The sequence below is a fragment of the Grampus griseus genome (genome assembly GCF_964374135.1).
Source record: "Grampus griseus genome assembly, chromosome: 3".
Lineage (NCBI taxonomy): Eukaryota > Metazoa > Chordata > Mammalia > Artiodactyla > Delphinidae > Grampus > Grampus griseus.
In genome coordinates this window covers 167,453,613-167,477,968 of record NC_139019.1, presented here as the reverse complement: position 1 = coordinate 167,477,968, position 24,356 = coordinate 167,453,613, and the positions used below count along the sequence as shown (strand labels likewise).

General features: G+C 41.7%; 1 protein-coding gene across 1 annotated transcript in view; it reads left to right on the top strand.

The window, feature by feature from the left end:
* The window catches only part of ADGRE1 (adhesion G protein-coupled receptor E1), a gene marked incomplete at its 5' end in the record, with an annotated part of 47,192 nt that extends 23,043 nt beyond the window's left edge, over positions 1-24,149 (top strand). Inside the window, 11 exons of the mRNA XM_082652082.1 lie at positions 2,320-2,497; positions 3,142-3,261; positions 5,239-5,438; positions 5,899-6,069; positions 9,102-9,296; positions 11,248-11,483; positions 14,608-14,674; positions 16,963-17,054; positions 20,650-20,818; positions 20,932-21,036; positions 23,776-24,149. Coding sequence (XP_082508208.1) covers positions 2,320-2,497; positions 3,142-3,261; positions 5,239-5,438; positions 5,899-6,069; positions 9,102-9,296; positions 11,248-11,483; positions 14,608-14,674; positions 16,963-17,054; positions 20,650-20,818; positions 20,932-21,036; positions 23,776-23,781 — 1,539 coding nt within the window. The 3' untranslated portion in view covers positions 23,782-24,149. The remainder of the gene's footprint in view (positions 1-2,319; positions 2,498-3,141; positions 3,262-5,238; positions 5,439-5,898; positions 6,070-9,101; positions 9,297-11,247; positions 11,484-14,607; positions 14,675-16,962; positions 17,055-20,649; positions 20,819-20,931; positions 21,037-23,775) is intronic.
* Positions 24,150-24,356: the final 207 nt, after the last annotated feature.

The window sequence follows — 24,356 nt, the reverse complement described above, 5'->3', positions numbered from 1 at the left end:
ATTATCAATAGACCTACTATAAACATTTATCTGTGTGTGTGTGTGTGTGTGTGTGTGTGTGTGTGTGTGTGTGTACTTGAATTTTCATTTTTCTAGGGTAAATACCTAGGAGTGGGATGACTAGGTCATTACAATTGCAGATTAAAAAAAATAGTTTCTCTTAAGACTTTAAGTTGCAACTTACGGATGTTGCTATGTCATTTATAAATCTGTATGAAAATAAGAACACTTTCATTTGTATTCTGGTGAATTTGAAATTAATTTATTAGTATAACGTATTTATTCATGAAGTGTACACTTATTCATAGGGTTTTCAGATGAAATTTGTATAAACAATAAACCCTTTCAACAAATTTATTTAAATTCCCTCCAACATTTTCTACCATGTTTACGAATATTCTCATTTCTCCCCAGATTTTAAGTACTTAATGAGGAGGATTTACAAACCTAAAAGGCAAGGTCACTATGCCCTTAAGGGATTCATAAATCCACCCAGTCACATGCGTAAATATAATAATTCAGAGTTTTTAAAAAATGTGTAATACGGCGTATCAACAGCCGTGTTCTCTTAAATTGTTCATATTGAAATCACGTCTAATAGCTTTTTGCCATGAAATCATGTGGTTAATTGGTCTCCTTTAATGTGTCAAAGTTTTCCAGCCCTTTAAACAATAGATTTCCAAATTATGCCAAAGATTACAAAACCTTGTAAAATTAACACAGAAGTATTACTACTATGGAGTTTTAGCTTGCTTGCTATTTTTTTTTTCTTTCCTGAGGATATAAAATAAACTTCCTAGCTAAACAGAAGAGATTTAATGTCAAAGGGGATTTTGATGAGATTTCATCAGCCACAGAATTGAGAACCACAGTTTTTCAGGATGATTCTAGCTGAGATTTTTTGCTCTGTCGGTGGGGAGGGACCCAAACTCATGCCTTTCATTTGGGATATGGTTACAAAACTCAGTGCATCCTGTTTTTCCCAGACAAACGTCTCTCAAGTTTCACTCTGATCCAGTTTTTATTGAAATTCTTTTCATCTTCTTATCATCAAATTTGGATACATAGAAATTGGTTTCCCTGCTAAGATTTTAGTTAATTTCCTTCACCATTGGATTGGATTCAACTAATTTCTTCCTTTCATTTATTAGGTTGTGAGCTTGTGAATTCTCTTCATATATTTTTGTTGGGATTACATTTTTATAGTCAGTTTATTAACAGTAATCAAGGGCACAGTATCAGCATTAATATTAATATTATTATTGCTAGTCTTTCCTCAACTCTATTCCGTAGGCATAACCAATGTTAACATTTAGATGCATAGTTTTCCATATCTTTTTTTACTTTGTGAATGCTTGCGTAACACACACACACACACACACACACACACACACACACACACACACACATACACGTTGAAGCACATGTTGAGAACCTACTATGAGTGGTTTAGAGCAGTGATTAAGGATTCCACCTCTGAGGCCAGACTGCCAAAGTTCAAATCTTGCCTCTGCTACCTACTAGATATGTATCTTTGTTTTCTCATCCAAAATGGAAATAATAATAGCTTCTATCTCATAAGTATCTTCATAAAATTAAATAAATTAGTATATATAAGGCACTTAATACTTGGCTCATAATAAGTATTGATTATATTTATTTTAAAATCTCCATTAGTGACAGAAACATAAATACCATAAATATAAAATTTTAAATTAAAGTACTTGTTCTTTTTAAACGAAAGGAGGTAATGTAACATGTGATTCTGTAATTTGCTTTACTTGATCGTAGCTCATGGACCTTTCTGCTTGTTCATATACGTAGATATAAAGTCATTCTTTTGTTAACAGCGGTATACTATCCCATGATTTGACTTATCATCTTTTATTTAACCAATCATTTGGACATTCAGGCTTTCCGAATTCTTGCTATCACAAACCACACTGAAATGCACATCATTAGCCAAGATCCTTGCACAATTTTTAAGTATTTCTTGCAGGAGGGATTCCTGGAAGGGAAATCGCTGAGTCAAAGGGGTATGTGCAATCTATGCCGTGACAAGTGCTGACTTACTGCACGCCACGAAGGCTACATCAATTTGCATTCCCAGTGGGGCTTCTCGAATCAGGAAAAGGAGGCTGAGTGAATGTCCTTTTACATTCTTCATTATCCTAGACTGTCAACCCATTCTCTTGATGAGAGAGGGGACAGCTGCTGTTTCACTGATAAGAGAAAGCGAGAGAGAGAGAGAGAGAGAGAGAGAGAGAGAGAGAGAGAGAGAGAGAGCGCAAGAGAGAGCAAACACACCTTTCCTTGCAGAGTACGGCTGAGAGCTTTGCCTCTGTGATTGAACAAACATCCGTGTGGTCCAACTTCACCAAAGAGAAGACATCTACCCTGGCCACAGTCTTACTGGAGAGCGTGGAAAGCACCACTTTAGCAGCTCTTCTGAAACCCTCAGCGAATGTCAGTCAGACGATTCAGACGGACCACTTAGGTAGGACATAGCCTTCGTGTCAAGGTCACACCTGGGGGCTGATTTAGACGGGTGACTTTGGCCATGTGATTCTGCATGACTCTCCCATATACCAGTTCCCCAGCTGTTTCAAACCTCTGAACGTACAGCAAAGCAAGTCCAATGATCGTAACAACGTCTCCCATTTATCGAGTGCCTGGCATTGTGTTAAGTCATTGGTCAAGTTTACACAGCTGGTGAGTGGCGGAGCCAGGCCTCCCAGTTAGTGACTGTGGAACCTGAACCCTTCTTGTCCACTCTGCTGGGCATGCTCCAGACTCTTTCAATTGCCTTTGGCTTTGGAAAACCTGCCTAAATTTGGAGCAGTCAGAGGGCCATGACTCTGCTGCTTTCCCTCATTGTTGACTTCAAGCCCATGTTTCCCTGACGCATCCCCTGAGGATGTGAGCGCTCACTCCTAGAGTTCCAATTGGGTTTCTCATTTATTTGGTGCTGCCATCCTCCTGCCATTCATTAAGGGCCTCAGGATCTTTCCCATGACCAATCGTTCTGTCTGTCCTTTCCTTCTCTTGCAACCAGGGATGCGTCCCTTTCTTGGCCAGAAACCAAATTCAAGACCCACTTTCTGGGTGACCTCCTGTAAATTCTCTCTTTCTCCCTTTTAGACATTGAGAGCAAAATTATCAACAAAGGATGCACTGAAGAGAATGAGGTCTTTAGTTTGAAAGCGAAAGGGGATGAGATGAAGATCTGGTGCTCCACAATCAAAGAATCTGAATCCACAGGTACAGACCCACTCCTGAGAATCGGAGAGGGTGGTTATTGGGCATTCAAGCAGCAAATATTTATTTATTACCTTTTAAAACTTTTTTAAATTAAAAAAAATTTTTTCTAGCAGTCCCCTGTTGGTTATCTATTCTAAATATAGCAGTGTGTTCATGTCAATCCCAAACTCCCAGTCTATCCCTCTCCACCCTTCCCCCCACCCCGGTAACCATAAATTCGTTCTCTAAGTCTGTGAGTCTGTTTCTGTTTTGTAAATAAGTTCATTTGTATCATTGTTTTTTAGATTCTGCCTATAAGGCATATCATATGATATTTGTCTTTCACTGTCTGACTTACTTCACTTAGTATGATAATCTCCAGGTCCATCCATGTTTCTGCAAATGGCATTATTTCATTCTTTTTTATGGCTGAGTAATATTCCATTGTATATATGTACCACATCTTCTTTATCCATTCATCTGTCGATGGACATTTAGGTTGCTTCCATGTCTTGGCTATTGTAGACAGTGCTGCAATGAACATTGGGGTGCATGTATTTATTTTGTTTTTAACTTTAATTTCTTTAGCAAATATTTATTGATCACCTCCTAGGTGCCAAGACCTGTGCCAAGAAGTGAGGGAATCAATGACGGTAGAGGGGGACTTCCCTGACGGTCCAGTGGTTAAGACTCCACACTCCCAATGCAGGGGGCATGGGTTCAATCCCTGGTCGGGGAACTAAGATCCCACATGCCGCAAGGCGTGGCCAAAAAAAAAAAAAGTGATGGGAGAGGCAGAAATAGCCCATGCCCTCAGGGAGTTTTCCATCTGCTAGGGAAGTCAGACATTAACTAAATTATCTCTGGGAATGGAGTCTAGGAGAGAGTAGATATGTGTATATGTATGTTTGGTTCACTTTGCTGTAACAGCAGAAATGAACACAATATTGTAAACCCACTATACTCCAATAAAATATTAATTAAAAAAAATAATCTCACAGTACAGGAGTGTCAAGCCATTTCCTGTCCAATCCAGCAGCCATTGGTCATGTTTTATTATTGAGCACTTCAAGTGTGGTTAGGCTGTGAAGGTGACATACGTACTGGATTTCAAAGTCTTGGTGCCAAAGATGAAGGATGTAAACTATCTTATTAATATTTTTTATATTGACTACATGTTGAAATGGTAATATTTTGTAGGTATTGATTTAATATACAATTAAAATGACCTTTTTTTTTTTTACTGTTCTGAAATGTGGCTACTGGAAAATGTAAAATTGCATATGTGGTTTATGCGATATTTCTGGCAGACAGTGCTAATCTGTATCAGGGATTGGCAAACCTTTCCCGTAGAGCATGGTTTGTAAATATTTTAGGCTTTAAGGACAGTGCAATCTGTCGCAATGATTCAGCTCTACCGTCATAGTGCAAAAGCATTCATAAGCAATATGTAAATGAATGGGTGAGGCTGTGTGGCGATGAAACTTTTATTTACAAAAAACAGGCAATGGCCAGATTAGCTTGTAGGTCATTGTCGATCACTCCCTGATCTATATGCTCTCTGGAGGGCACAAAGAACAGGCTAGGACACATCCCTGGAGACCACCAACATTGAAAGCGGAAGCCCACCAAAGAGACTGAACAAGAATAACCATAAATGTGGGAGGGGAACTTATTTCCCACTGCTGAGTTGAATTGTTCCTTAAAAACACAAATTCAAATTGACTTTTAAATGTAGCCAAGATTTTTTCCAGGTGATAGCACCTCGAGATTTTTTTTTTTTTAAAGGTTATGGTACCTTTGGTACCAGAGCCTCCGGTAGGTGAGGCTCACCTACCTGGAAGTCCACTGGTGTTTCCATTCTCAGAGCAAGCCAGTGGTGCAGAGATGCATGGGATATAAAAGTGTGTATGTGTGTGGATGGGCTGGGTCATCTATAATAACTACTGAGCAAATGATTTCCCCCCGTTTTTTTTTTGCTTTTGGGGGAAATTGCAGGGGTCAACGGGGTGGCTTTTGTCTCCTTTGCGGGTATGGAGTCCGTTTTGGATGAGCGCTTCTTCCAAGACCCTCAGATCCCCTTGGCCAACTCCAAGAGGAAGTTGAAGTTGAATTCTCGCATTGCTGGGGGCATCATAACAGGAGAGAAGAAAGATGGGTTCTCTAAACCAGTCACCTACACCCTGGAGAACATTGAGGTTTGTGAAGAGGTTTCCATTGGACCCCCATCTGCCTTCTGAGAATTCCCCATTCTCAAGTGAGCTTACCTCTCATTTTTGATGGGGACCCATTAAAGCAGCAAGTGTCCACAATTCCTGATAACTCAAGCCACTTCCCAAAATCCACCACTAGAAAAATGAGCTCTCGCATTTCTATGTGGCATTTCCCCATTCATCAATGGGCAAGGTTTAGGTTAGATTAAGTCATGTTGACGCAGGAGCATTTACACGGATATTTACATTAGCCATGACCAAGTTAGTGGTAGAGACAGGTCTGGCACCCAAGACATTTCTTTTCATTACTGCACATTGAAATATCAGCATTTTTCTCCCTTCCCTACAGAACGTACCCACATCTTCTTGAGGTTGATCAAGTTGAATCCTGAATGGATTCCTGAATAGCGGGATTCTCAGGTAACCAAAGCCTTTGAATTTTCAGCCAAAGCGGAAGTTTGAGAGTCCCATCTGCGTTTCCTGGAGCACAGATGTTGAAGGAGGTAGATGGACACCGTCTGGCTGTGCAGTCCTTGAAGTTTCTGAGACGCACACTGGCTGCAGCTGTAATCGAATGGTGAACTTGGCCATCATCATGGCTGCTGGGGAGCTCACGGTCAGTACTGATGCTCTGTACTCTAGCTCCCCAGATCCAGTGGGAAAACATTGACTAAACAGCCATGGTATGCCTCTCATGGCATTGGGTGTTGTGGGAAGGGGTTATGGGGTATAGAAGGGGTGTGTGTCATACTTCTGCCCTTAGAGAATTCATGGTCTGGTTGGGAAGCCATGACACTCGTATATAAAACGATAAATGACCCTAAACAGGTGCAGGCACGATGACAACCACGGACCCCACTTACTGAGCACCTCCTATGGGCTGGACCCTTTATTTATTTTTTATTTTTTTATATTTTTAAATTTTTATTTATTTTTGGCTGCGTTGGGTCTTCGTTGCTGCATGCGGGCTTCCTCTAGTTGCGGCGAGCGGGGACTACTCTTCGTTGTGGCGCGCGGGCTTCTCATTGTGGTGGCTTCTCTTGTGGCGGAGCACGGGCTCTAGGCGCGCGGGCTCAGTAGTGGTGGTACACGGGCTTAGTTGCTCTGCAGCCTGTGGGACCTTCCCGGACCAGGGCTCGAACCCGTGTCCCCTGCATTGGCAGGCGGATTCTTAATCACTGTACCACCAGGGAAGCCCTGGACCCTTTGTTTTAAGTGTTTTTAGACCCATTTTGCAGGATGGGAGACTGGAGCTCAGCAGCCAGTCTAGTCATGAAGCCAGTAATTAGTGGAATTGTGATTTGAACCCAGGATGGTCTGAGTCCAGAAGTCTCTTTCTACAGAATCATCTACAGGCATACCTCGTTTTATTGCACTTTGCAGATACTTGTTTTTGTTTTTTTTTTTAACAAACTGAAGGTTTTGGGTAACCCTGTGTGCATTGAGCAAGTCTATTGGCACCATTTTTCCAGCAGCATTTGCTCACTTCACGCTCTGCAACATATTTTGGTAATTCTCACAATATTTCAAACCTTCCACCAGCAAAAAGATTACGACTCACCGAAGGCTCATACGATGGTAGCATTTTTTAGCAGTAAAATATTTTTTAATTAAGGTATGTACATTTTTTTGACATATGCTATTGTACACTTAGTAGAATATGGTGTAGTGTAAACATAACTTTTATAAGCACTGGGGATAATAATTCGTGTGACTCGCTTTATTGCCAATATTTGCTTTATTGTGGTGGTCTGGAATTGAACCTCCAATATCTCTGAGGTCTGCCTGTAAATGGTGTAAGAATTTGTGCTGTAGGAACTGAGTGTTGTGTCAGTGAGAACTGGGGATAGATCAGGGAGGAGATGGAACCTGAACTAAGCCTTGGTGAGGGGTTAGATTCGATAGAGAGAATAGACATTAGTGCTGTGGTGAGTATCCTTGGTCTATATTACCAGGTGGGAGGTTCTATTCCTTGTCAGGGAGATCCTAAATGCTATTTAGAAGAATGTAAGGCTTAGAACTTAAGAGTATTGGATCCAGAGCAAGACTAGTCTAGTTTCAAGCCCCATGTCTGTCACTTCCTAGCTGTGTTTCCATGGACAAGTCACTCAACCTCTCTGAGCTGAGCCCAGTTCTTTCACCTTAAAACTGAGAACAAGAAGGACTTCCCTGATGCTGGAGTGGTTAAGAATCTGCCTGCCAATGTAGGTGACACTGGTTTAAGCCCTGGTCCAGGAAGATCCCACATGCCACGGAGCAACTAAGCCCGTGTGCCACAACTACTGAGCCTGCGCTCTAGAGCCCGTGTGCCATAACTAATGAAACCCGCGTGCCTGGAGCACATGCTCTGCAACAAGAGAAGCCACCGCAATGAGAAGCCTGCGCACTGCAACGAAGAGTAGCCCCCGCTCACCGCAACTAGAGAAAGCCCACGTGCAGCAACAAAGACCCAACGCAGCCTAAATAAATAAATAAATGAGAACAAGTAAGAAATCATGATGTGAGAGCTCCCAGGCGGTCCACTGGTTAGGACTTGGGGTTTTCACTACCACGGTCCAGGTTCAATCTCTGGTCAGGGAACTAAGATCCCACAAGGTGCAGCCAAAAACCAAAACTAAAAAGCATCAACATTTCATTAAAAAAAAAGAAAAAAGAATGATGAAAATTAACACTTATATCATACATGTTTCCTGCACTGTTGTGAGTACTTTAAGCATTTTCACTGAATCCTCCTAGAACAATTCCATAAGGTAGTTACTGTTAGTATCCTCTTTTTAACAGATGAGGAAACTGAGACACAGAGCAGTTAAGTATCTTGCCCAAGCTCAAACAGAACTGTAGTCAGTTCTCTTAACTGCTACATCACAATATCATAGAGAAGAGCTCATGAGATGGTGCCTGGCATATCTTCAACACACAGAAAGCACCCAAATAAACTTAAAATTAATTACAAATTATGGCATAGAGAAGGACTCAACTTGTCATTTCTACTCCCAGAAGTTGGGGCATCTCTGAACACCTATTATCAGTCCTGGTTCAGAGCAGGAAACAGGAACCACTCAAGGTATTTCAAGCAGAAAAGTATTTAATACAGGGACTTGGATGCTCACAGAATCACAGGAAGGGATGGAGGACTTGAAATCAGGGGGCTGCCATTTGGAGTTTTGGCTTCAAGATCACCCCTCTGCAGCCATAATGCAGAGGTCAAAAACTGCAGCTGTCATTTCACCCCACATCCAGGAAATTAAAGATTAAAGATCGGATAGTCGGAAGGTGGAGTCCAGCCACAGCTCACTCCTGTCTGCAGAAGGCTGGTGTCTGCCTCCATCCTGCCTTTCAAAACCTTCATGCATACATCTCACTGGAGAACCTAAATGACATTCAGGATCTTAACCCCCAAGAGATCATGGGAAATGTCATTTGTAAACGTCCTGCCCTCGCAGAACAGGGCATAGGACAGGGGTGAGAATGGGTGCTGATGGATGCCAAAGGGTGATGATGAACAATATCTAGTTCACACTGAGTGTCAGAGGGAGAAAAGGCCTCCAACCTCTATATATCCAAGCCAGAAGACTGGATAATTCATTTTCCTGCCTGGGGGGTATGTTGATCCTTCTCTGAGACCAACAGTTATCTGTTTCCTGACAGATGGAGTTCACTTTGTACATCATTAGCCACGTGGGCATGATCATCTCTTTGGTGTGTCTCACCGTGGCCATCATCACCTTCCTGCTGTGTCGTACCATCCAAAACCACAACACCTACCTCCACCTGCACCTCTGCGTGTGCCTCTTCTTGGCCAAGATTCTCTTCCTCACCGGTGTAGACAAGACCGACAATCAGGTCTCGTATCCTTCAGACTGTGTCCCCATCCAGCCCCATCATCTCCGAATCTGCCTCTGCTCATCCTTACCCAACTCTGTCTATGCTACTTCCCACCTCAGGACCTTTGCATGTGCTGTGCCCTCTTTCAATACTCGTTCCCCAGCTTCTCATCTAGTTGACTCCATCTTGTGATAGGTCTCAGTTTAAAATCATTTCCCTGATCATGTTATATATTGTAGTGGTCCCTCCTACTACTCTTTAAGCCATTAGTGCTCACCTGGGATGATTCCATCCTCACTCAGGGGACACTTCGCAATATCTGGAGACGTTGTTAGTTGTCACCCCTGGGAGGGGATGCTGCTGGCAGCTAATGGGTGGAGGCCAGGGATGCTGCTAAACACATTACAATGCACAGGACATCCGCCCCCCTTCCCCCAGCAGAAAATAATCTGGCAGTAGTGTTACAAATATCATTAATGCTACAGTGGAGAAATTCTTTTTTTTATTGAAATATAGTTGATTTACAATATTGTGCCAATCTCTGCTGTACTGCAAAGTGACTCAGTTATACACATATATACATTCTTTTTTGTAGTCTTTTCCATTATGGTTTATCACAGTATATTCAATATAGTTCCCTATGCTATACAGTAGGACCTTGTTGGTTATCCATTCTATCTTTAATAGTTTGTATCTACCACCCCCGAACTCCCAGTCCATCCCTCTCCCTCCCCTCTTCCCCCTTGGCAACCACCAGTCTGTTCTCTATGTCTGTGATTCTGTTTCTGTTTCGTAGATAGGTTCATTTGCGCCATATTTTAGATTCCACATATAAGTGATATCATATGTTATTTGCCTTTCTCTTTCTGACTTACTTCACTCAGTATGATAATCTCTAGTTGCATCCACAGCTGAGAAATTCTACTCCTTATCACTCTATTTTGCTTCCTTTCTCAGCACCTATTTGAAACCATATTGATATTTTGGGTTATTTTACTGATTGTGTATCTACCTCCCCCACGAGACCGTGTGCCCCGTGAGAACAAGAACTTTAGCCAATTTACCCCCAGTAACTGTGCCAGAAACAGTAGGCTCTCAGGGTTTTTCCAAAGGGAGCGCTACTGACATTTCAGGTGGGGTGATCATTCTTTTTTTTTTTTTGCGTTACACGAGCCTCTCGCTGTTGTGGCCTCTCCCGTTGCGGAGCACAGGCTCCGGACGCACAGGCTTAGCGGCCATGGCTCACGGGCCCAGCCGCTCCGCGGCATGTGGGATCTTCCCGGACCGGGGCACGAACCCGCGTCCCCTGCATCAGCAGGCGGACTCTCAACCACTGCGCTACTAGGGAAGCCCGGGGGTGATCATTCTTGATGCAGAACTACCCCTCTCACTGCGGGATGTTTCACTTTCCAGACCCCTTGAGAACTAAAGGCTAGTAGTGCGCCTCACTCTCATCACGTGACCAGGGGTGGGCAAACTTTTCCTGTAAAGAGGCAGATATAAATATCTTTGGCTTTGCAGATACTATGGTCTCTGCTGTGACTATTCAGCTCTGCTGTTTCAGTGTGAAAACAGCCATAGAGAATACATAAATGGGGGTGGCTGTATGTCAATGAAACGTTCTTTACAAAACAGGCAGCCGACCCATGGCTGTAGTTTGTGGACCCCTTCCCCTCCCCCATATCTTCAACCATCCCCTAAAGAAGGGCGATCATGTATCTGTTTCCCCCCAAACTCTCCCAATTTTAGCGCTGAAAGTTATACGTCCTGAGAAAACCAGGCAAAGCTGGATGATTGGTTACCCTACCAAAAGGATGGAGCCATCCTTGGTGAAGAATAAGTACTTGTGGAATGAATGAAGGGGCCGTGTTTGGGGATCTCCAATCAAAGTAGCTTCTCCTTTGCCCTCTTCCTCTGAACCTGCTCTCTGGAGTAGGGGATCCTGAACGTGCCCGATTGTTCCCTGCAGATGGGCTGCGCCATCATCGCGGGCTTTCTGCACTACCTTTTCCTCGCTTGCTTCGTCTGGATGCTGGTGGAGGCTGTGATGCTCTTCCTTATGGCCAGGAACCTGAAAGTGGTGAATTACTTCAGCTCTCGAAACATCAAGATGAGGTATCTCTGTGCCTTTGGCTACGGGCTCCCGGCGCTGGTGGTGGCTGTCTCTGCCATCATACAACCACAAGGTTATGGGATGTACAATCGGTAAGTGACATCCTTCTCTCTCCCTGAAAATTATTAACTTTATGTACTGTTGGTCTCAGGGCTGCCATATACAGTAGCACAGGTTGTGCACTGCACAAATCCAGGAGCCATTGTTTGCGCTATAGTATCCGCGGATGGTAGTGATGTAAACAATGAACTTGATGGCACAAGGTTTCCATTCGTGGACTCTGGAACCAACCTGCTTGAGTCTGAATCCTGGCTCCACCACCGTGTTACCTTGGGCAAGTTACTTAAACTCTGTATGCTTTCATTTCATTATCTATTAAATGCAAGCTAATGACAATGCCTGTATCATAGTGTTGTTGTGAGTGTTAAGTGAGTTATTATCTGCAAAACATTTAGACCGTGCTGGGCACAGTGTAAAGCATTATATATGTTATTTTTACCACCATCTTTATTGCCATGGACTGTTTTAAACATGATTCCATTGTATAGACATGATTCCATTGATTCAACTTTTTACTTAAAAAGTTGAGTCAATTTTGAGGGCAAAATTAGGTAAGTGACAGGACAAGTAGTATGTGGATAGGGTAGAGACTGTAATTCAGTGAGTTACTTCATTTCATCCTAGGATGGACCCTTGTTATTGTAATTTACAGATGAGGAAAGTGAGCCTCAGAAGGGTGAAAAGACTTTCTCACTATCACACAGTGAAAAAGTGGCAGGGTGAGGACTAGAATCTGGGTCTTTCCAATCCCAGGGCCCCTGTTTATCACCCTGGTGCTATAGGCACGTTGCTGAGCTGTATTTGGGGGATTAAATATCTAGGTTTCCTCCCTGCCTGCTGATGGCTTATACTTCAGGTGAGGTCATGAGATGAAGGCTGAGGGAATGGAATTCACGTTAAAGGAGTGCCCTTCATAATCTAAACCCTGTAAGCTTTACAAATATATATTATCTCTGGTATTTCTCAACAAAATTTCTATGTTTCCACTGCGTACAGCAACACCATTCAATGACACTACAGTCTTAATACTGCCCTCTAGATTTGTGCGGTGCACAACCTGTGCTACGGTACATGGCGGCCCCAAGACCAACAGTGACTAAAGTAACCGCTTAATAAATGGTAGCTACAGAGGAAACTGAGGCTCAGCACAGTTGCAGGATTTGCCCAGGGTCACATACCTAGTAAGTGTCCAAGTTGAGTTCAGGTCTGACTGCCTTTTAAAAAAATATTCATATTTATTTTTTTGAAGTATAATTGATTTACAATGATTCAGGTGTACAGCAAAGTGATTCAGTTATACATAAGAATATATACATATATTCTTTTTCAGATTCTTTTCATTATAGGTTATTACAAGATATTGAATATAGTTCCCTGTGCTATGCAGTAGGTCCTTGTTGTTTACCTATTTTATATATAGTAGATAAATTCCAAATTTATCCCTCCCCCCTTTTCCCCTTTGGAAACCATAAGTTTGTTTTTTATGTCTGTGAGGTCTATCTTGTCAGGAGATAGTGGTGACAATGCAAGGGCACCATGATGAAGTGCCTGATGTTGGTGTGGGTAGTATAAGCCCTGACACAGACCAGAGAGGGATGAGGGCATATGGGAGTTGGAAAGTTCACGGAAGCCTTCCTGGAGGAGGTAGATTTTGAATGAGGCTTGAAAGCTCTACTGAAATGTACACCTAAGTGAGGACAAATCTTGCCTAAGGGAGAGCTCAAGCTGTATTTGGAGAATAGATGGATTGGATTGGAAGAAGAGGAAATTGCAGCGGGGCATGGAATTTGGTGAATACCTTCTAGGTAGTAGGAACTACAGAAAGTTTTGGAAGAGAGGAGTAGCACTGGCAAGGATTTGAAATGATCTCAGGAGGCACTAGGGAGTGGGGAAGTGAGACAGGGAAGAGAAGGAGGAAATACAGGGTGCATTCCTGAGCAGGTCCTGCTGTAGGTAACTGGGGCTCAATCCCATCAGGTACCTCTGGGGGACTGTGTAGGGCACATACCACAGTTATCCCACCCACGAAGTGAGGGAGCTGGACTATTTATCCAGCTACTGCCCATCAGCCATTGGTTGAGGGCTGCTCCCTGGGGGAACAAATTTTCTAAAGCTTTTAGTCTGATGCCCTCAGGCAGAGATGCAGATGCTAATGAGGAAATTGGCCCGTATTTACTGAAGTAGTTGTCCTTGAAAGGATATGGGCAGCATTTTCTCATGGCGTAAACATTTTCTTGCCTTTTGATCACTCTACTACTGGTGACTTACATTCCAGGGAGAGAACATCTGGTTGGCCAAACTTGATTATTTTCCTTCTCTTTCTGGGGAAGGCACACTTCTGCTAAAGGAATATTGGGATGCTGTTACGAAACATGGCAGAATAGTTGTCAGGTTGTGAAAACAGCCAATATCTACTAGAGGCATGATGGGAAAAGGCAATTAATTCTCCCTCCCTCCTTCCTTTCCCTTCTTCCCTCCCTTCCTTCTTTCCTTCCTTCCTTCCTTCCTTCCGTCTGTCTTTCCTTCCTTACTTCCTTCCCTCCCTCCCTCCCTTCTTCCTTTCTTCCTTCTTTTTCTCCCTTCCCTCCTTCCCTCCCTCCCTTTATTGCTTCATTCCTATTGACAAATAATTATGGAATGCCTCTTCCATGCCAGGATTTGCACTGAGTGCTGGGTATTCAGAGATGAATAAAACGTTCAAAGTCCAAATTCTCATGCAGCTCATAGTCTAGTAGGGGAAGATGGACAATTTACAATATATAAACAACTGAACAAGATAATTTATGATAGGTGCTATAAAAAAAAGCAGCAAGTTCTGTTAGGAAAGGACCAGGGTAGTGGCTTTTCAGAGGAGGTGACGTTCGAGCTGAGATTTGAATGACAAGGTATACTAGCGGAGAGGTCTGGATAAAGGGGTTACAGAGGTTATGGATTGAGAAATGAGCTCTACACAAGGCATTAAGTGAATATTTCAGGAACATTCACCCAGGAAGAAGGTCTGAAAGAGGAAAACTGAAATGTGACCTGGTCCATCATGAAAATTTTCACGTCGGTCTCATCTGCCAATATTCTCTCCCATTAGCACGTCTGGCAGGGTGTGAGTAATTTTAGGGTCAGGACTCTGAGACAATCACTGACTCCTGTTTTTCTCCATAGCTGCTGGCTGAATACAGAGACAGGGTTTATCTGGAGTTTCCTGGGGCCAGTGTGCACAATTATAGTGGTAAGCTGATTGCTTGTTGCAGTGTGTTTTGGAGGAGGATCAAGGAGACCCAAGGGATCAGGCAGTGCCAGTGGATGTTGCAAAGCTCTGGTCACTTATTCCTCAAAAGCGTGCACCATTCTGACCCTTGACTTCTGAGATTTCCAAGTTAGAGTGTCATTCCTTTGATTTGTAATATATTTTTTTAATGCCAGCGTGCAAATCCCCTGGAAGGGACCACAATCTTATCAATCCTTTGTGTTTCAGTAAGAATGGGTCTATTGCTCTCATCTGAGTACAGATGTTGAATAAGAGAAAAGATAGGAAGAAATTAAGAGCAATTGGTTGGTGGCGGGGGGAGTGTTGGAGAGGGAAATGGTGGGAAAGAGGCAAAGGGAAATCTGGAGTTTTTTTTTTTTTTGCTGTGTTGGGTCTTTGTTGCTGCACGCAGGCTTTCTTTAGTTGTGGCGAGCGGGGGCTACTCTTCGTTGCGGTGCACGGGCTTCTCATTGCGGTGGCTTCTCATGTTGCAGAGCACGGGCCCTAGGCACACGGGCTTCAGTAGTTGTGGCACGCGGGCTCAGTAGTTGTGGCTCGCGGGCTCTAGAGCACAGGCTCTGTAGTTGTGGAGCATGGGCTTAGTTGCTCCGCGGCATGTGGGATTTTCCCGGACCAGGGCTCCTGTGTGCCCTGCAGGCGGATTCTTAACCACTGCACCACCAGGGAAGCCCCATGGAGATTTAAAAAAAGTTTTATGGAGGTTTAATCGACAAAAACTATATATATTTAAGGTGTACAACTTGATGTTTTGACGTAGGTATACACTGTGAAATGATCAACGCAATCAACCTAATTAACAAATCCATCACCTCACATACTTACCATTTTTTCCCCTTTTCTTTCTTTGTTGTGAGAACCCTTAAGAGCTACCCTTCTAGCAAATTTCAAGTATATACTACAGTATTGTAACAGAAGTCACCATGTTGTACATTACATCTCTAGAACTTACCTTGCATAACTGAAACTTAGTACCCTTAGACCAACATCTTCCCATCCCCTGGGAGCCACCCTTCTACTCTCTGGGAAGCCTGGGGAGGTTGAGTACCATCTTCTTGCTTCCTTGCCTCCAATCTAGATTCTACAGTCCTGCAAGATGAGAGTCTTCTGACTCTCACTCATGGTGGCTTGTTTCCTTGAGTCATTTGTAATTGTTAATTGTGAGTTCATATTGGACTGAGCTAAATCTTGGGAATTCTTGAGGTTTTATTCCTCCAGAGGGGTTTTGCTTACTTCTATCAGGTTTTGGGGGTCCATGTGTGAGTTTCCTAGGGCTGCCATAACAAAGTATCACAAACTGGGTAGCTTAGAACAACAGAATTTTATTGACTCACAGTTCTGGAGGCTAGAAGTCTGAAATCAAGGGGTCAGCAGGCCATGCTCCATCTGAATCTGTTTCTCCATCTGAATCTGATTCTTCTATAGGGAAGAATCTGTTCCCGTCTACTCTCCAAATTCTGGTAGCCTCAGGCATTCCTTGGCTCGTAGATGTCAGTCTTCTCCCTGTATCTCTTCACATTGTCTTCCCTCTGTGCATGTCTGTCTCTATGTCCAAACTTCCCCTTTTTATAAGGGCACCAGTCATATTGGATTAGGGCCCACCTTAATGACTTCATTTTAATTTGATCATCTCTGTAAAGACCCTATATCCAGATAAGGTAGCATTCTGAGGTCTTGGGGGTTAGGGCTTCAACATATCTTATTTTTTGTGGTGGGGGGACATAATTCAACCCATGATGGGGCACTGGTCTTGATACTAACTTCCCAGATGCATCCAGTGGAAATAAACCAAGGTCTTCCAAGAGCAAGCAAAGGCTGTTTATTAGGAGATTGCTATGGTAAGGGAGTCAACCACTTGCATTGTCAAAGCGCTTGCATTGGTCAGAGACTAAAAAACAGGCAGATGAGTGGGAAAGCTTTATAGAGGAAAAAAGGGAAGGTTTCATGTGTGCCCTGCTTGGAGGCTGTAGGCATGGGGACCCTATGGGTAGGCTAACTGAAAGCAAGGCATTCTATGTGCTTGGTTAGGGTTATGTACTGGCTTTCTCCTTTTGGCCCTAAATTGGAATCAGGGGCAGAAATGAGGGAGGCTGTCAATTATTAGTCAAGTTCTGGTCATTTGGGGTCAGTTATTGTGTGGCTTCCTGCAGTGGTTACTGTAGACTGTGGGTCAGAGTTCTATTTTTATAGATGGTCTGGCCATTATCCTTTTGTATATCCAATCTCTCCATCCCTTCTGCTTGACTCTGTAGATCAATTCCATCCTCCTGACTGGGACACTGTGGATCCTGAGGCAGCAGATTTCTAGCGTCAGTACTGAAGTCTCCAAGCTCAAAGACACCAGGTACCGTCCATCCTTCCTTTCCCCTCCTCTTCTAGGCTCCTTTCCTTCTTTCCCCAAATGTTCACTGAGTACCTTTTGTAAGCCTGGTCCTGTGCCCCAAATGGAATAGCACAGTGTCTAGATCAGGCTGTCTCAAACCTCAGCACTGCCACTTAAAAGCTGTGTGACCTTAGGCAAGTTACATAACCTCTCTGAAACTCAGTTTCCTCATCTGTAGAACAGAGATGCTAACACTGCCCATTTCGTGTGGCTTATGAAGCATTTACTACAGTTCCTAGGAGGAGTGAGTGTTTCCTGTATTAGAACTATTAATATATTCTCTAATTCTTCTACTGTGCATACTTATATGTACATATTTACAAAACCAGAATCATACTATTTTATTTTTATAACCATTTTTCTCTTAACAACATGTAATGAATATTTTTCTATTTTATTAGAAATTGTTGACAATATCTTTTTTTTATATATAGTGTTTCAGTGTAAAGACCTAGCACAATTTATTTAAATCATCCCTTATTTATGGACATTTAAGTTGTTTCTTTTTTTTTCTTTCTTTTTTTTTTTTTTACTACTATAAACCATCCTATCTTGAAATACCCTTGTAGGCAAATCTTCTTACACATCTGTTGTTATTAAATACAATAATAGTATGGAGAACAGTATGGAGGTCCCTTAAAAAACTAAAAATAGAAGTACCATATGACTCAGCAATCCCACTACTGGGCATATACCCAGAGAAGACCATAATTCAAAAAGACACATGCACCCCAATGTTCATTGCAGCACTATATACAATAGCCAGGTCACAGAAGCAACCTAAATGTCCATCGACAGATGAATGGATAAAGAAGATGTGGTACATATATACAATGGAATATTACTCAGCCATAAAAAGGAATGAAACTGGGTAATTTGTAGAGATGTGGATGGACCTAGAGACTGTCAGAGTGAAGTAAGTCAGAAAGAGAAAAACAAATATCGTATATTAACGCATATATGTGGAATCTAGAAAAATGGTACAGATGAACCAGTTTGCAAGGCAGAAATAGAGACACAGATGTAGAGAACAAACATATGGACACCAAGGGTGGAAAGTGGGAGGGGGGATGGTGGTGGGATGAATTGGGAGATTGGGATTGACATGTATACACTGATGTGTATAAAATAGATAACTAATAAGAATCTGCTGTATAAAAATATAAATTAAATAAAATTCAAAAAAATACAATAATAGGCATGAAATTGCCTGAGTCAGAGTAGGTTGGATTGTAACACTGTTAGTATATATTGCAAATCGTTTTCCAGAAAATGTTTCCATTTACAATAGTGCTTGTTTACCTGCAGCTTTGCCAACACTAGTGTTTATCATTTTTATTGTTTTCCTGAATTAATATATGAAATTTACAATCTCATTATTTTAGTTTCATATATATATATTTTATCTTACAGATGTGGGACTTTTTCATATTCTTATAGGCCATTTGTTTTCTTAACTTCATCATTCAACTAAAGTTCATTTTAAGAACCTACTCAAACCAGACATTGTCTAGCTTTTATCAGCAGTAAACTGATAACGTCCTTTACTTATTTTCCTGTCAGTGTCCAGTCCCTCACTCCTCTTGAATATTTTTTTAAAGTTATTTTTTAAAAGTTAGTGCAAAAATTTAAAACAAAGTTAATACATACAATGGTAAGAAAAATTAAGTAGTGAAAAAGGGAACACATATAAAGTCATTCTCTATCTCTCCCCTGACCCCCTGGGTCCCCAGATCCCTCCTACCCTAAGCAGCCATTATTACTTAAGTTGACCTTCCTTCCAGAACATTCTATACTTATATATCCATTACATAAATGATAGGATACTGTACGTATTATTCTGCACTTTGTGTTTTCCACATATTATGTAGCTTACATCATATCAATACTTAAGGTTAAAAACAACTAACAAGGGGCTTCACTGGTGGCGCAGTGGTTGAGAGTCCGCCTGCCGATGCAGGGGACACGGGTTCGTGCCCCGGTCCAGGAAGATCCCACGTGCCGCGGAGCGGCTGGGCCCGTGAGCCATGGCCGCTGAGCCTGCGCATCCGGAGCCTGTGCTCCGCAAAGGGAGAGGCCACAGCAGTGAGAGGCCCGCGTACCGCAAAAAAAAAAAAAAAAAAAAAAAGTTTTTATAATCTACTCTTTATCTCTGTAGATTTGTCTATTCTGGACATTTCTTATCAATTGAATCATACACTATGTGGCCTTTTGTGTCTGGCTTCTCTCACTGAGCAGCATGTTTTCAACGTTCATCCACGTTGTAGCGAGCGTCAGTGCTTCATTACTCTTTATGACTGAATAATATTCTACGGATGGACCACATTGTGTGCATCCGTTCATCTGTTGGTGGACATTTGGGTTGTTTTAGTTGGGGGATAAGTAAATAGGGAATGGCTGCTTGATAGGTACATGGTTTATTTTTGGGGTGATAAAAATGTCTTGGAACTGGACGGTGATGATGTTTGTACGTTGTGGATGTGCTCAATGCCACTGAGTTGCACACGTTCAGTGGCCAAAATGGTTAATCTTATGGTATGTGAGTTTTGCCTCCAATAAAAAGGAAGGCTTCATAGTATTTCATATGATGGCTTCACGGTTCACTTAATGTGTCCCAAATTCTTGGACAGGTAGGTCCTTCTAGCCTTTAAAATTTTTTTTATTGATGTATGGTTGATTTACAATGTTGTGTTAATTTCTGCTGTACAGCAAAGTGACTTAGTTTTATATATATATAGATATATATATTCTTTTTTCATATTCTTTTACATTGTGGTTTATCACAGGATATTGAATATAGTTCCCTGTGCTATACAGTAGGACCTTGTTGTTTATCCATTCTATATATAATAGTTTGCATCTGCTAATCCCAAACCCCAAATCCATCCCTCCCCCTCCCCCCACTTTGGCAACCACATGTCTGTTCTCTATGTCTGTGACTCTTTCTGTTTTGTAGATAAGTTCATCTGTGTCGTATTTTAGATTCCACATGTAAGTGATATCATATGGTATTTGTCTTTCTCTTTCTGACTTACATACTTTATCATACTTAGTATGATAAAAATGGCATTATTTCATTCTTTTTAATGGTTGAGTAAATATTCCATTGTGTGTGTGTGTGTATATATATATATATACACATAGAAATGTACACATATATACACACATATATACATATATATACAACATATATGTGAGATATATATATATACACAAACCACATCTTCTTTATCTGTTGATGGACATTTAGGTTGTTTCCATGTCTTGTCTGTTGTAAATAGTGCCTTCTAGCCTTTTATTACTACAGACAATATTGCATTAAATACATATGTCCACACATCTTTGTGTCCATGTGTATCTGTAGGCCAATTGCCTTTTCAATGTCTGTAGGATTTGATTTTCCTACCTCTAGGCTTGGAGCCTCTGTTCCACGTTTATTCTCACCCAGGTGACGGGTCACATGGTGGCAGCCTCAGGCTAAACCTGGGAGAGTGGTGGCCCATGAGGACAACAGCCACCTCCTAGAACCTTATCCTCTGCAAATCTTCCCCTCCAGGTTACTGACATTCAAAGCCTTTGCTCAGATCTTCATCTTGGGGTGTTCCTGGGTGTTGGGCATTTTCCAGTTTGGACCCATGGCCAATATCATGGCTTACTTGTTCACCATCATCAACAGCCTGCAAGGAGCCTTCATCTTCCTCATTCATTGTCTGCTCAACCGCCAGGTAGGTAGCTGCCGCCTTCCCAGTCCCCTTCCTTCCAGGGCTCATGCCTCTGCCCACACATGCCCCTGCATCTAAGAGTGATTCAACTCCCCGTGATGTGTCTCCACCTTCAGGTACGGGAAGAATACAGAAGATGCATGACCAGGAAGACCAAACCCAGCTCCCAGTCCGAGACCTCAGGGATCGTACTGTCATCTGTTCCCTCCACTTCCAAAACGGTGAGAGTCTGCAGGTTCTAGACAGCACTGTATGTTGAGTACCTACTGTGAGCTAAACATGTACATGGGTATTAACTCATTTGATAAAGTTTGGGGTTTAAGGGTGGGGGTTTGGGAGCCAGACTGCCTGGGTTTAAATGCCAGCTCTGCCCCTCAGTAACTATGCAAACTAAAAGAGACAAAATCATGACTCACAGATATAAAATAAGCATCTGTCAAGGATTTTATTCTGCTCATTAATCAGTGAGGGAAGCAGCAGGTGTTATAACCGGTTCACAAGAGAACGCAAAGAACAGACGTGTATGTATAGTACATCATACATATAATGTGTACAATGTACATAATGTACACGTAACACATAGCACACATATAATGTACACAGTGTTCACAATGTATACATAACACATAATATCACTACTTTATATATATGTATGTTCTTGTGTTCTCTTTTGAACCAATTATAACATCTGCCTGGTTTCCTCATTGATAATTATATGTAATATATAGAACATATAATTATATATTATATAATTATACATATAATTGTAAATATACAGACATTATATATAATTATTCACATTATAATATGTAAATTTTATATTATATAATATATAAATATATATTATATATAAATTTCATATATAATATCTATAAATTATACATAATTGTATTTTATACATAATTATAAACATAAAGCCATTATATATAATTATTAATATATAATATAATCATACATATAATTATATGGACTATATAATTATTAGTATTATATAATATATTTAAAATTCATATATGTGTATTACTTATGTATTAATATATGTGAATTAAATACATATATAATCTCAATAATATTGAAATGAGAGTGCAAGTAAGGGAAAAACAGATTTTTCCATGAAATTATTTTCCATCACTGTCAGTTATTTAAAATTTACAGAATTGTAAAATAGCTCCACCATAGATCAGATAATACCCAAAGGGGTATCCTCTAACAATACATCAGTTTTGTTCGAAGCGCACATTTTCCTCTACACAATGGATCTCATTCAATCTCATGGCTACAAACACCATCTATCAGCAATGACCCCCAAATTATAAATAATGTGCAGTTTAGCCCCCTCTCCTGAATTCTAGACTCATATAACCTGCCACCTACCAAATGCCCCCACTTAGATGTCTGATAGATGTCACAGATGTAACACGTTCCAAATGAGCTTCTGATTCCCCTACCTCTCATTTCCACATAGGGTCCTCTATTTTTCTATTGCTCGGGAGTGAAGGTGTGAAGTTAACCTTGACTCTGCTTTTCTTCTCACTCTCTTCCATCTCTGATTCATCAGCAAATCCTGATGACTTTTTCTCAAAATGGATCCAGAGTCTGATCGCTTCTCTTTCCCTTCATTCCTTCCACTGTGGTCCAAGTCCAAGTCTCTAGCCAGGATGATGGAAATAGCCTCAAAAGGGTTCTTCCTGCTGCCTCTCTTACCTTTTCCCTGCTCTACCTTTGGTCTATTCTCCCTACAGCAGCCAGAGGGCACTCGTGAACCCCTGAGTCAGGTCACATTCCTTCTCTGCCTACAACACTCCATGGCTCCCACCTTAGAGTAAAAGCCAAAGTCCTCCTGGTGGCCCACAAGGCCTTGTTTGATCTGACTCTCTTTTCCTTTTTGACCTTGTCTTCTATTAATTGACCTCTCACTTCACTCTGCTCCACCCTCACTGGCCTGCTCAAGATTCTTCAAACATGGCAGGCTCATTTCCTCCTTAGGAACCTTGAACTGAATGCTCTTGAATGCCTTGAATGTTTTTATCCTGATACCTGCATGGACAACTCCCTCACTTCCCTCACGTCCTTCAAATCTTTGTTCCAGTCATTTCTTATCAATGAAATTTCCTCTGACAACTGTATTTTGTGCAGCCTCCTATTCCCCTACCCTGGTGTTCATGCTTCCTCCACGCACCTTGTCTTGATTTTCTTTTCTATGCTTTCCACTTTCTAACACTATAATTTCCTTATTCATCTCATTTAATTTTTATGGTCTTCCATCCCCCACTAGAAGGTCTTATTTTTTTTCACTGATGTATTCCAAGCACAAGTAACTAAGATCCAGTGGCTTAAATAAATATGAAATTCTTTTTCTTGCAAGAATAGAAGTCCAGAGTTAGGTGTTGCTGGTATTGGTTCTGTTGCTTAGTGGTGTTGTTAAGGATCTAAGCTCTCCCTAGATTTCCTTTCCACTGACAGCATGTTGACTTTTCATCAATTATTTTCATGGTTGCAAGATGGCTGCCATAGCTCCAGACATTGTGACCACATTCAAGGCAGGAAGGAGAGGGATGGGGCAGAGTGGTAAACTCTCCTTTCAACCTTCTCCCTTTAATAGGAAATAATAGCTTTTCCAGAAGCCCCTTAGCAGATTTCCCTTTCACCTAATTGGTCAGAACTGCATCACATGACTACTCATAATTACAAAGGAATTTGAAAAAACAAGCATTCTGCTTTCTAGCTTCTAGAATGGGAATATCAATAGTAAAGAGGTTGAGAATAGCTTTTGGGTCTGCCAACAGTGCCTGCCACACTAGGCGTAATCACTGTTAACATTTAAATGTTTATCCTTCTAGTTTTTATTGCCATATTTATCTCTGTCTGTATTTATAAGACCCATGCCCACATAGATCTGATCCCTGGACCCACATTTGTACTAATCCTGCCACTGTTTCTGATTCTGATTTCTCTCACAGGGTTAAAGTCCTTTCTTGCTTTCAAATACACTATGAAACAACATTTCGGGAAAACAGGTGCCTGCAGGAGCCTTCTCTGAAATCTTTTCTTCTCGGCTTAATATGGAAATGCAGGATCCTGCCAGCCCCAGAGCTCTCTGGGAAATTCGGATCATGGACGGATATGTGGGATGGTCTCCCCATGGCTTCATGCCCTGCTGAGAAACAAGAGTTCCTGTTCCAGCTTACCGTTTTATCTTCTGTGTTCTGCAACTCTTTGACTTTCCAGAGTTTTGCGGAGATAACAGATTGCAGTGCAATGGCGGGACCAAGAACTTCTGGCTACCATTTTGTTTTGTCCTAAGTCCATGGATGTGTGGCTTCAAGAGTGCCTCTCCAGCATCTATCACATGCTTGACACAGAGAGTAGCCCTCAATAAATGATGTGTCTTCTGACTGACTGCCTTACCTTTCAACAAAGAACCCTCCTGCTTTTATAGAAATGGTCAGTAAAATTGTAAGGAGAGCCTCAGGGGATACATAAAGCACACACACTTATAGGCAGAAACACTTAAAAGAGTTATGTTGGTAAGTAGGAGCAG